Source organism: Rutidosis leptorrhynchoides, chromosome 11 (assembly GCF_046630445.1).
Source record: "Rutidosis leptorrhynchoides isolate AG116_Rl617_1_P2 chromosome 11, CSIRO_AGI_Rlap_v1, whole genome shotgun sequence".
Taxonomy (NCBI): domain Eukaryota; kingdom Viridiplantae; phylum Streptophyta; class Magnoliopsida; order Asterales; family Asteraceae; genus Rutidosis; species Rutidosis leptorrhynchoides.
In genome coordinates, this window is record NC_092343.1 from 65,324,754 (window position 1) to 65,337,364 (window position 12,611).

At 31.5% G+C, this 12,611-nt stretch overlaps 1 protein-coding gene across 9 annotated transcripts; it reads right to left on the bottom strand.

Moving 5' to 3' along the window:
• Nucleotides 1-5,617: 5,617 nt before the first annotated feature.
• On the bottom strand, nucleotides 5,618-11,458 carry LOC139874233 (lon protease homolog, mitochondrial-like). 9 transcript variants are annotated; one of them, XR_011767849.1, is made up of 11 exons: nucleotides 11,280-11,458; nucleotides 10,682-11,168; nucleotides 10,511-10,576; nucleotides 10,365-10,393; nucleotides 10,130-10,240; nucleotides 9,529-9,630; nucleotides 9,376-9,441; nucleotides 9,214-9,287; nucleotides 8,614-9,074; nucleotides 7,823-7,959; nucleotides 5,618-6,795 (listed from the first exon to the last, which is right to left on the bottom strand). XR_011767849.1 is itself a non-coding variant. In XM_071861690.1 (10 exons), exons 5-9 carry the CDS (start codon nucleotides 10,208-10,210, stop codon nucleotides 8,879-8,881), a joined length of 519 nt encoding a protein of 172 aa, XP_071717791.1. In that variant the 5' UTR covers nucleotides 10,211-10,240; nucleotides 10,365-10,393; nucleotides 10,511-10,576; nucleotides 10,682-11,168; nucleotides 11,280-11,458; the 3' UTR covers nucleotides 7,713-7,923; nucleotides 8,854-8,878. The 9 variants fall into 9 exon arrangements, 5 of the variants coding, with proteins under 5 accessions (XP_071717791.1, XP_071717790.1, XP_071717789.1 ...); XR_011767851.1 differs by lacking the exon at nucleotides 5,618-6,795 and having other exon boundaries at nucleotides 7,713-7,959; nucleotides 8,614-8,721; nucleotides 8,854-9,074; XR_011767850.1 differs by lacking the exon at nucleotides 5,618-6,795 and having other exon boundaries at nucleotides 7,713-7,959; nucleotides 8,614-8,725; nucleotides 8,854-9,074.
• Nucleotides 11,459-12,611: the final 1,153 nt, after the last annotated feature.

The following is a 12,611-nucleotide window of genomic DNA, read 5'->3' on the forward strand; positions in this document are numbered from 1 at the left end:
TTATTACTTTTATTAATACTAATATCAATATCAGTATTATTAACATCATTAATTCTAATATGAAAATAAAATACATGTAACTTATTAAATCTTTATTATCATTTGTATTATTAGATAGTATTATCATTAAGAATTATTAGTATTATTATAAATTAATATTATTATTAGTATCTTTAACAATAATATTAGTATTATTATTAATATTAATATTATTATTATTAATTGGTAATACTAATATATTTATATATTATCAATATCAATATTACACAAAGTTCAATACTAAATATATAAAGGATCATAAAGGCAGAAAATACGCTGTTAATTAGTTACACAACATTGTCAAACTTTATTCTTTCACTATCTGTGAAATTCGATCCATCAAGTAGATTACAAAATCTGTTTTGGGTCTTTATCAACTTTTATTTATTTGTTTCCTCTAAATTTCTGTTCGATTATGATAAGCCTGTCAATACACCACTTTTATATAAATCATTCATCTCATAATCTGTGATAGAAAAATTATTTGATTCTTTCAATCCCCGTATCAATTATCAATTACAAACCCACCATTTTCTTTCGTTCTTGAACTTACTAACCATCATAACAACCATCACAGACCATCGTCTTTTGTTTTCTATGTTGATTCGATGCACCACAACAACGGGACCATTATCATTATACATGCAAACCCATTTACCATCCTCCAACACTTTTCACCGTCTTCTCTCATCGTGATCTCCATCATCACCTTAAACAATAATGAACCACTACTGATAACCATCTCTCTCTATATTTTTTTTTCGTGGACACCATTGATACAATCCACCATCATCACGATCATAAAGACTACTGATGCTATCGGTTACGTTTTCATCAAATACGCAAATAACTGGATGTGTATAATTCAAGTATACCGTGTAAGTTGCACATTTATCTAATCGATTTTCAGTTACAGCTGGGTACTTGAGCTAAACTATCTTTCAACCTGTTATCTTTCGCATTAGGATCTTATTTTGTTACTGCTGTACATGCTTCTTTTGCAACAACCAACCATCGATTAAACTGTGCTGCTATAGCTTATTTTTGTTTCAATTCAAATATACCACCACACCAAGTGTTACTGATCGTTTTGCTTCTTTTTGGCTTCAAACGTAACCCAACAAAACAACCATATCACCAAGTTTGAATATCTTGAAACCATTCGACCACCCTTCCTCAACCCTCACGGACATCTTCCACCGCCACCATTGACAACACCATCTTCAACCACCTTAATCACCTTCTCCATCACCGCCAAACACCACCTGATTACACCGGCTGCTGCATCTATATTTTTCTGTTTCAATTAAACCCATTACCAACTGTTTCCCTATGCGTTGCATTTATATTTTTTTATCCTTTTTGGCCGACAACTTTCCCCAACCACTCCATCTTGTTAATTAAAAGTATATGTTCATTGTATTACATAAACTAATAATTGTGGAACCCATTTGATTTATATGTCGACAAGAAACAAGGTAACAAACCTCATACCCACTAAATCATACACCAATATATATTCAAACAAGAAATTGTCGGTAACATGGACTGTGATGACTTTGATATGTATAGAGAATATTAAGATGAGCTGTAAAGGTGATTGGTATTTTGTTCCTATTATTTCCGACGAGCCAAACCTCACAAAAGTAACGAAACAGGCCATATTTATATTTATAAATTGGGTCGTTAATCTCACTATTTTCTGGTTGGGCCGTATGTTTTCTTGTGTCATTGTACCGAGATCTAGTATACTTGTTGGGTCAAAAAGTTTAACTATGATGATGATATACGATGAACGAGATGATCGTGACTGAGGAATTAGGATGTTAATATTATGATGATGCTATGATAATGATAAAGGTTGATGATGATAAGGTGTGATTGATTATGATATGATGATGATGAAAACCGGTCATGATAAAGACGATAATGATACATGATAACTTGATGGTACTTAAGTGATGCTTGATGATGATAATGATGTTGGGAGGATGTACAAATGATGATGTTGATATGATCATAAGTGAAATATGATATAGATGATGATGATTATGAAAATAATATAGGTGATTATGAAGATGACGTCTATGTGAAGATAATGATATCGAGTAGGATGATGATAGATTACGAATGATGATGATTTACTCTTATGATGATAATAATAATAATAAAATGATTATGATACGGATTATAATAGAAAAACAAGGACAGTAATGGTTAAGGATGTTATCGGGACGACGCGGGTTCAAACCCGGACTTGGGCATTTTTTTAGGACTACTTCTTTGAGGTAGTTTACTGCTGCTGCCGCCGCCGCCGCTGCCGCCGCCGCCGCCACCACCACCACCACTACTGCAATAAAAATTAGTCATATAGAAATATACTTAACTAAACTATACTACCATCTTTATTTATTTAAAGTATATAAAATAAATACATTTAATTAAGTTATCAATGAAACACATAATTTATTAAAATAACAAGTATATCACTAATAATATATAAATTCGTTCGCTTACAATTATATGTGTTAATATATATATATAAATGGTATAGGTTCGTGAATCCAAAGCCAACCTTGCATTGTTCAGTTCCGTCCGTATGCATATTTTTACTACAAAATATCGTATTGTGAGTTTCATTTGCTCCCTTTTTAAATGTTTTTGCAATATATATTTTTGGGACTGAGAATACATGCGCTTTTATAAATGTTTTACGAAATAGACACAAGTAAATGAAACTACATTATATGGGTGAATGATCGAAGCCGAATATGCCCCTTTTTGCTTGGTAGCCTAAGAATTAGTAAACCGATCTACTAATTGACGTGAATCCTAAAGATAGATCTATTGGGCCTAACGAACCCCATCCAAAGTACCGGATGCTTTAGTACTTCGAATTCATTTTTATCATGTCCGAAGGATTTCCCGAAATGATAGGGGATATTCTAATATGCATCTTGTTAATGTCGGTTACCAGGTGTTCACAATATGAATGATTATTTTTGTCTCTATGCATGGGACGTATATTTATGAGAACTGAAAATGAAATTCTTGTGGTCTATTAAAATAATGGAAATGAATGATTATGATAAACTAATGAACTCACCAACCTTTTGGTTGACACTTGAAAGCATGTTTATTCTCAGATATGAAAAAAATCTTCCGCTGTGCATTTGCTCATTTTAGAGATATTACTTGGAGTCGTTCATGACATATTTCACAAGACGTTGCATTCGAGTCATTGAGTTCATCAAGATTATTATTAAGTCAATTACAGTTGGATATATTATGAAATGGTATGCATGCAGTTAACTTTCGATGTAATGAAAGTTTGTCTTTTAAAAACGAATGCAATGTTTGTAAAATTGTATCATATAGAGGTCAAGTACCTCGCGATGTAACCAAATGTAATGTATTCGTCCTGATGGATTAGGACGTGTCCTTTCATCATAAATAATGTTATAATGTTGGAAAAAATATCTATTTTATAATATAATATTAATATATTAATATATTAATATAATATTATATGGTAATATAATATAATATTTTAGGTAATGAAATTTATATATTAAATTAAATTTGAAAATCTTATAAATCAATTAATATATGGGTTTATGAGCTCTGTGTGTTTGAATTATTTTAACTTCAACTGATAAATAATCGATAAAACACTAAACATGAGTCTTTAAAAAATCATTTTATTTTATAATTAAATGAAAGTAGAAACGAACATATCACATTATAATCATCACATTATAATGTAACTGAAAAACCAATATTCAAATCACCAATTAAAGTAACAAACAAACCAAGTTTAGTTAAAAATAGATGCAAAAATCCAATTTAAAATTTAACAAAAATATCAATGAATTTAAGCCAAAATTAAAATTCTCCAAAGCATTTGATGATGCAGATTCTAAAAGCAGTGGAGCTATCTAATATGGTTGATCATTTTAGTTTGGTGGTCGAAGAGCTAAACCATTATAAAATAGATAGAACTAGTTGTGGAGCCCTCGCTTCGCGCCGGGGGCTCCGTTTTGAATGCGAGTTAAAAAAAAAGTCTTGATCTATTTTGTAAAAAAGAATTTTTTTCGACATAACATTGAATGGTTGTTCCTTTTGTGAAAGTTGCTTCTTTTAGCGTTCGGGTTTTATTTTAAAAAGAAAAAGTTAGTAAAGTGGGGGTTCGATTTGTATTTTAATAAAAGTTAGTGGGTTAAGTTTGTGAAATTTGAAAAAACTTTACGTATAAAGTGGGGGTTCGATTTGTATTTTAATAAAAGTTAGGGGGTTAAGTTTGTGAAAATTGAATATTAGTAAAAAAAAAAAAAAGTTAGTAAAGTGGGAGTTCGATTTGTATTTTAATAAAAGGTGGGGGGTTAAGCTTGTGAAATTTGAGAAAAAATAAACGTATAAAGTGGGGGGTTCGATTTGTATTTTAATTAAAAGTTAAGGGGTTAAGTTTGTTGATAGTGGAAATGAATAGGACTATTCATTTCTATTCATTTCCACTGTACCATTTAGATATATGTAAAAAAAAAGTTAGTAAAGTGGGAGTTCGATTTGTATTTTAATAAAAGGTGGGGGGTTAAGCTTGTGAAATCTGAGAAAAAATAAACGTATAAAGTGGGGAGTTCGATTTGTATTTTAATTAAAAGTTAAGGGGTTAAGTTTGTTGATAGTGGAAATGAATAGGACTATTCATTTCTATTCATTTCCACTGTACCATTTAGATATAGGTATAATATATAAATATAATATAATAATTAAAACCCTTAATATAATTACAGCAACAATTTACATGTTGGTGGTCGTGCATTTTGGTTTGTTCTCCGATTGTGTTTTTTAGTACCGAGTATTTTTTATTATTATATATTTATCATTATATAATTATATTTATCTTTTAAAGGTAAAAATTGGGTAATATATTATTAATATAATTAATATATTTATCTTTTAAGGTAACAACAATCGGCCATATTTTATTTTATTACTTAATTTAATATATCTTTATTTTTTAAAGTAACAATCAATCTGCCATATTTTATTTTATTACTTAATTTAATATTTAATTTGATGATTTAATAATATATTGACACGTAGAATGGATCAAGTTGGATTAATTGAGAGGATGACACGTAATACTTTATAATAATATATATATATATATATATATATATATATATATATATATATATATATATATATATATATATATATCCCTTTTTTTTACACAATTTGTTAGATTTCTCAGCTATTCGAAATTAGCAGACTGTGGCTACAATATGTTATTCGAACAAACTAAGATGTGGAGAAAGTTTTCGTGGTGCATATAGTGGTTAATTAAAAGTATCCACATAATTGTCAAAGTAGGTGTACAGAAAGTTAATTCATAGTCTGGATTTATTAAGGAAAGACATGGAGATACATGAGATTCGGGCAAGATGACTTCTTATTACAAGCATAGATAGAATACATTTAGTAGTCTACATTATTTTAATGTTGTTTAGCAATTCAATGCAAATGATATTGAAGAATAAGCCATTATATGTGTGTGTGGGTGGGGCTTTGGGGTGGGGTGGGGTGGGGGGAAATGAGGATTTTACAGTTGAGAATTTCAAAAAGGTGGCTTGTATAATTAATTACTAGTTTTCATTTTCATTCTTCTCTATGATTGATTGCATTATTATTTTCTTCTTCTCGGTCATGAGATTATAAACTTTTCATGATGCAGGCGCTTGCAAGGGATGAAAATACGGCACTGAACCTTGCCTGCAAATCAGGTTCGCAGATCAGGTTCATTATACAGCTGTTCCAATTCCTTACAATGACAAATCCCACCTCATGTTCTGCAAATTATGGAACGAGAAAAAAAAAACTACAACATATGCTAAACGAGTTTTATTATATCCGATTACATTATGTGGTTAACTGTCATACCCTCGAATAATTATAGGCAAGTGTTGTAGTTTTATTTTTTATCATAAAAATGATTAAAAAATGTTAATTCATATTCTGTATACTTTTATAAGTACAAATCAAATTTGTTTGTATGACATAGTGTTTATTGTCAATTGGTTATACTTTTAAAAGTACATTTTGGATTGAAAGATGTTAAATGATTAATATTTGCACTAATTGCTGAAGGAAAAGAGAGAGGAACAATGCAATTTTAGTTCAATTATAACTCAGACAGGACACTAAAGTTCATTTTTATGGAGATAATACGCAAAATTGGCTGTTAGGATTAATCGGACCCAAATAGGGCTGTATGTGAGTTAGTCAAGCTGCTAGTGAGCAAATCAATTCGAGACGAACCTAAACGAGCTCATCGGGAGCCTAAACGTGATTATATTCAACTGGCTATTTCATTTTGTTAGACCTTTTACAATCATTAAATTTCCAAGATACTATTTCAGGGTAAATGGTGTGCCATAAAGTCGTTTAAGCAAACTTATCTTTAAAGCTATCTTGATTTACTTTCTTTTTCGTTCATTATTCACTATAAAAATCAATAATAACATCATAGCAAGACTTAAGTAATAAGTTATAATTATATATACCGGATACTCTATGGTTTGAAATAAAAAGAACTTTGTTAAAACATGTACCTTCATGTTGTAGGTGATATTATTTGCCTTGTTGGTCCGCCTAGAGTGGGGAAAACCACCATTGCTTGATCGATCGCACGTGCATTAAACCGAAAGTCCATTCGGTGATATGTTGGTGACAGTGGTTAACCGTCAGATATTTCTATAATAAAGGTCGACATCATACAATAAGCAAACATTGTTATTAACAATTGGTTATTGTTGTTATGGTAGTTTTTCTTCATTAGAAGATGTGATGACAAGATGTTTATTAGTAAGTATTTAAGTTTTGTTAGATATATATACAAATACATAGTTCAATATAAAACAAGACTTTGAGCTGGCTTACAAGTTTCAATTTGACGAGTTTTCATTGTTGATCTATTTGAGATAAAGCACAAGCCTATTTTATAAAATTTTAGGGTAGCAATTGTTGGCCCTTGTTAGGTGTATTATTGTTGTGACATCAATGACTGTATTAGGAACTCGCGTAATCTATGCAGGTGCAATGCCTAGGAAAATTGTACACTATCTAACAAGTGTGGGAACCGCAAATCCTCTTCTTTTGATTGACGAGATTGACAAGGTATAAGATAAATTGAAAAAGGTATATATTGCCTACTTTTGAAGATAAATATAACATTTTCCAGTTTATCTTATACCTCGTCAATATCATCAAGCAAAACAAGAGGATTTGATGTTCCCACGCTAGTTAGACAGTGTACAATTTTCCAACACATTGCACCTGCATAGGTTCTGCGAGTTCCCTAATACAGTCATTGATGTCACAACAATAATACACCTAACAAGGGCCAACAATTACGACCCCAAAATTTTATAAAACATAGTTGTGCTTTATCTCAAATGGATTTACTTTATGAAAAGAAAAAAACACATCAAATTGGTTAAAACTTATAAGCAACTCAAAATCTTGTTTTATATCAAATTATATCAAATTATATATATATATACATACATACATACATACATACATACATACATATATATATATATATATATATATATATATATATATATATATATATATATATATATATATATCTAACAACTTAAATCCTTTCTAATAAACATCTTGTCTATCACATTATCTATTGAAAAAAAAACTACCATAACAACAATAACTAATTGTTATTGTTAATAACAATGATTGCTTATTGCAAAATACTAACCTTCATTATAAAAACATCTGACAGTGGTGTCTTCCCAACAAAAAACCGAATGAAATTTTGGTTTGAAGCACGCGCGATCGAACAAGTAATGGTGATTTTCCCTACTCCAGGTGAACCAACAAGACAAATAATATTTTCTGCACCATAAAGACATATTTTGTAACAAAGTTCTTTTTATTTCAAATAGTAGAGTATCCGATATAGATAATTATAACTTATTACGTAATTCTTGTTATGATGTTATTATTGAGTTTTTTTGATAAAAATGAATAAAAAAAGAAAGTAAATCAAGATAGATTCAAAGATAAGTTTGCTTAAAAGAAAGTAAATCGACTTTATGGAACACCATTTACAGTTAAATAGTATATCTTAGAAATTTAGTGATAGTAAAAGTGTAGTTAGGAAATGAAATAGCTAGTTGAATAAAAGTATGGGGAATGAAAAGTCTAACAGGGAGTTCTATATGTATCTTTTTAATTATATATATATATATATATACACACACACACACACACACACACACACATATATAAGCACGTTTAGCCTCACGAACTTAAACGAGCTCGTTTACCAAACGAACTATAATTTATGCTCGAATTCGGGCTCGTTTAGGCTCGTCTCAAATCGAGTTTTTAATGAGCCGAACTCGAGTTCCTCACAAGTAGCTTAGCCCACTCACAACAATATGCCCTATTTGGGTCCTATTAATCCTAACAGCTAATTTTACGTATTATCTCTCTAGAAAAGAACCTTAGTGTCTTATTTGAAACATAGGTTAAAAATCAACTAACCTTACATTGTTCCTCTCTCTTTTCCTTCTTTAGTTCAAGTAATTCTTTAACATCCTTCAATCCAAAATGGTCCTCACCATGTATGTATATGTACTTTTAAAAGTATAACTAGCTGACAATAGACATTATGTCCTTCATGGAGTATACAAACAAATTTGATTTGTACTTATAATATTATACAAAATGTGAATAATCATATTTAATCATTTTTAAGATAAAAAATAAAACTACGACACTTACCTACAATTATTCCAAGGTATGGCAGTCAACCACGTAATGTAATCGCGGATATAATAGAACTCGGTTGAACTTTGTAGCAAATGTGGTAGGTTTTTTTCTTCTCGTTCAATAATTTGCAGAACATGAGGTGGGATTTTATTCTTGTAAGGAATTGGAACAACTGTATGACGAACCACATTTGCAGCAAGGTCCAGTGTTGTATTTTCATACCTTGTAGGCGCCTTCATCAAAATGACACGCATCATTAAACATTATGAAAGGTTTATAATCTCATGACACGGAAGAATTTAAAAATAATGCAAACAATCATTGCATCAGTCATAGAGAAGAATAAAGCTAGTAATTAGTCATACAAGCCACCTTTTTGAAATACGGAGCGATAAAACCCCATAGTGGCTTATTCTTCTATCTTCAATTTCTTTTGCATTGAATTGCTAAACAAAACCAAAAAAAACATTAAAACAATATAGACAACTAACTATATCATAAATATGTATTCAATAAGAAGTCATCAAAACTTGCCCGAATCTCATGTATCTCCATGTCTTTCTTCAATAAATCCAGACTAAGAATTAACCTTCCATACACCTACATTGACAATTATGTGGATACTTTTAATCAACCAGCATATGCACCCACCCAGAAAACCTTTGTGCCATATTAAATATTACTTACATCTATCTCTTCGAGTACTTGCTCACATCCGAGTGATTTGCTCGAATAACATATTGTAGCCACAAGGTCTGCTAATTTCATATAGCTGAGAGATCTAACAAACTGTGTAAAAAAAAGGTCATATATACAAGAAATCCAACGAATACTTGATAAAAAAATAGCACAGATAATTATCTAAATAAGCTAGGTATTTGAAAAGGCACAAACATATATGTGTGTTGTAGCAGTTAAGAATACATTATATGACCATTTATAGGCGCAAATTATACCAGTTAAACTTGTTAAATTCGTTATGAAACTAATTTTCTAACCATAATGAGAACCGAGATAACAAATCTCGTCTCAAACTTTTTACTTCAGATTATGGAAGGATCAAAATTTTTGTGTGTGTGTGTGTGTGTGTGTGTATATATATATATATATAGACACATACACAGCATTAACACACCTACTTTATACCTAAGGTCAATTAGGGCATGTAGAGTGGACAACGTTTCAGTTAACAACCATTTTGCAAATACTACTCTGCAACGAAATACAACCCATACAACCTTCATACTATACTAGCGTGATTAAAAATATAAAAAGAAAAATGTTAAACCTTAGCGTAATATTCATTATGATCCCTCCAAAGACAACCTCCATCTATGAGGATTGTTTTGACCTCAATAGATATTGCCATAAAATCATCATCCTTGTTGTAAGCCGAATTCTGAAATACAATGAAATAAGAAATAATAAAACCAATATAGTGTCTAAGGGTAATATTGATAAAAAATGATTCCATCATATTTCCTACTTATCTTTGGACATTTTAGGATACGAGTAAATGATACCTTAAGTTGATAAGAGGATCTTCACTGACCTGTTTAAGATACAATAGCACAGTCTAATAAAAAACAAAAAATAATAATAAAAAGACGAGTAAATTTATCTTCAAATCGATAAATATAATATATATACAAAGAAACCATCCACTCACCATCTGTGTCATCCGAAGCCGTGTATCACCACGAAGAACCACCCAATCATCTTGAATACTTGCAATCTAGTTGAAAACATGTAAAACTTATCAACCATTAAAATACAGAATGCATACGAATTTACCACGACTAATTAAAATTATTCACATCAAGTATCATAGCCCGTATACCAAATTTATGGAGACGGTTTAATAAATCTTTGTCCTTGAGCTCCTATAATACTAAAGCACATGAACTTCTACTATTCATGGGGGCAATTCCGTCTTTTTACACCACATGGCATCATTTTCTTCTACCATTTACTGCTCACTGTCTTTACCAGCATACAACACCTACCATCACACCCACCTTACCTCCACCTGCCACCGCCACCCTCACCGGCAACAAACTCCGCAACTACCACCACCAAAAATATAAATAATCCATATACAAAAACAGATTTATTAAAAAGGTACATACGATATTAACAAGGATCTAAAAAAAAAAAAAAAAACATGACAAACTCAGATCTAAAAAACATAAACCTAATCATCAACAACTTCTATTTTTTTACTTAATATACATTCTTATAGACTACTACAAAACACGACCGTTAATCACCAACAGTAGCCAAATCCGCTAACTACAACCGTCGGTGGCTACTATCGTCACCCAGATCTGAAAATGAAGCAAAAATAACAGATCTGGAAAAAAAAATCTAGGTCCATACATAAGACAAACGCTCTGAAAAAATGGCGGTTTGGTGTTTGACGAAATATATACACATACCTGAAAATCTTAAAAGTAAACATGATGGCGATTTGAAAATTGTTACTGTTTCGCCGGAAAAAAGTAGATATGTGTACAGCAGCGGAGCAAGGTGGACAAAAGGAGAGTGATTTTAGTTTAGGGTTAGTGAAAGTTCAGTTTTAAAGAAAGTGTAAATAGTTTTAGTTTAGAAAGATAGAGTGAGTGGGGATGATAGAGAAAAAAAAAAAAAAAAAATTGGGAACGTTTTTGGTAAAGTGAAAGGGAGATTAGGTTTAGATAATACTGTAGCAAATTTTTTTTTTGTTAAAATTAATGGACCTGCCCAACATGTCAAATACCCCCACAAGGCAACCACATGATTTAGACCAGTTGTAACAAGCCCCATTTCACGGCGTGGGGATGAGGTGACAGCAGCCTGCCCCCTTTCTCCCGTATCAGGGCGTGGGTGATGGTGTGGGTGGGTGTGTGCGTGCGTCTGCAACGCAAGAAGCCATGGGCGTGTTCAATTTCTTTAATTTTTTTATTAATTTAAAATATTATTTTATACCCTTTTTTAATATTTAACCCAATTATATTTTAACACATCATCACAATACTCCCAATCCACACCAAAAACTCACACCACCACTACTCCACAAAAACAACTCACACGTCCTAGTCATCAAAAAGATACAAAAAGCAACTCACGCCCCCAACTCACGCCCCCTACCGTTATGAATGGTCTTAAGAGGAGTTTTTCAATTAAGATGACAATATCTTTTAGTTTTAATCTATTACGGAGTAGTAACATATTTTTGTAAAAATCCTCAACTGAAATAGAAGCAACAACATTTGTGTGATCCGCAACTGAAACATAATATTCGCCAAAAGAACTCGACGCGACATGATTAACTTGAATTTGAATCGGCGAGTCAACAAGAATATCATCATCAATACTTCCAAACTTCAAAACCAAAGCAACCGAGTCATCGACATTATGTTCGATCACAACAGGTTCAATCCCAACATCTTGCTCAACAATCTGTTCAACGAGCTGTTCCGACCACTAAAGCATCTTCTAAATTACCAACTTCATGTTCATAGAAAGGGTGCCCCGACATAACGATTCGATCGAAAATGGCTAAAAGGTCGGAAGGAAAAACATGATATAACCAATTAGCATCCACAATTGACGAATTCACCTCATTAACCCATAAAGATGTGTTCGATGTCTTCTAAGTCAACTACAACGGTATCATGGACGTGTTTAACACACGCGGTCTTGATGAAGGAAAAAGAATACCCAATGTTACCCAAAAACGAGGTGGAATTAGCCAACGAAACAACTTCTCCAAAGAGAGAAGCCACCTT

Excerpts from the sequence above, each read along its gene's own strand:
- LOC139874233 (XM_071861690.1), bottom strand. The coding sequence starts at position 10,210 with ATGGCAATATCTATTGAGGTCAAAACAATCCTCATAGATGGAGGTTGT. Across the intron at positions 9,288-9,375 it reads TGGAGATACATGAGATTCGG|CAATTCAATGCAAAAGAAAT; the intron begins GCAAGTTTTGAT and ends GGTTTTGTTTAG. Across the intron at positions 9,075-9,213 it reads TCGCTCCGTATTTCAAAAAG|GCGCCTACAAGGTATGAAAA; the intron begins GTGGCTTGTATG and ends ATTTTGATGAAG.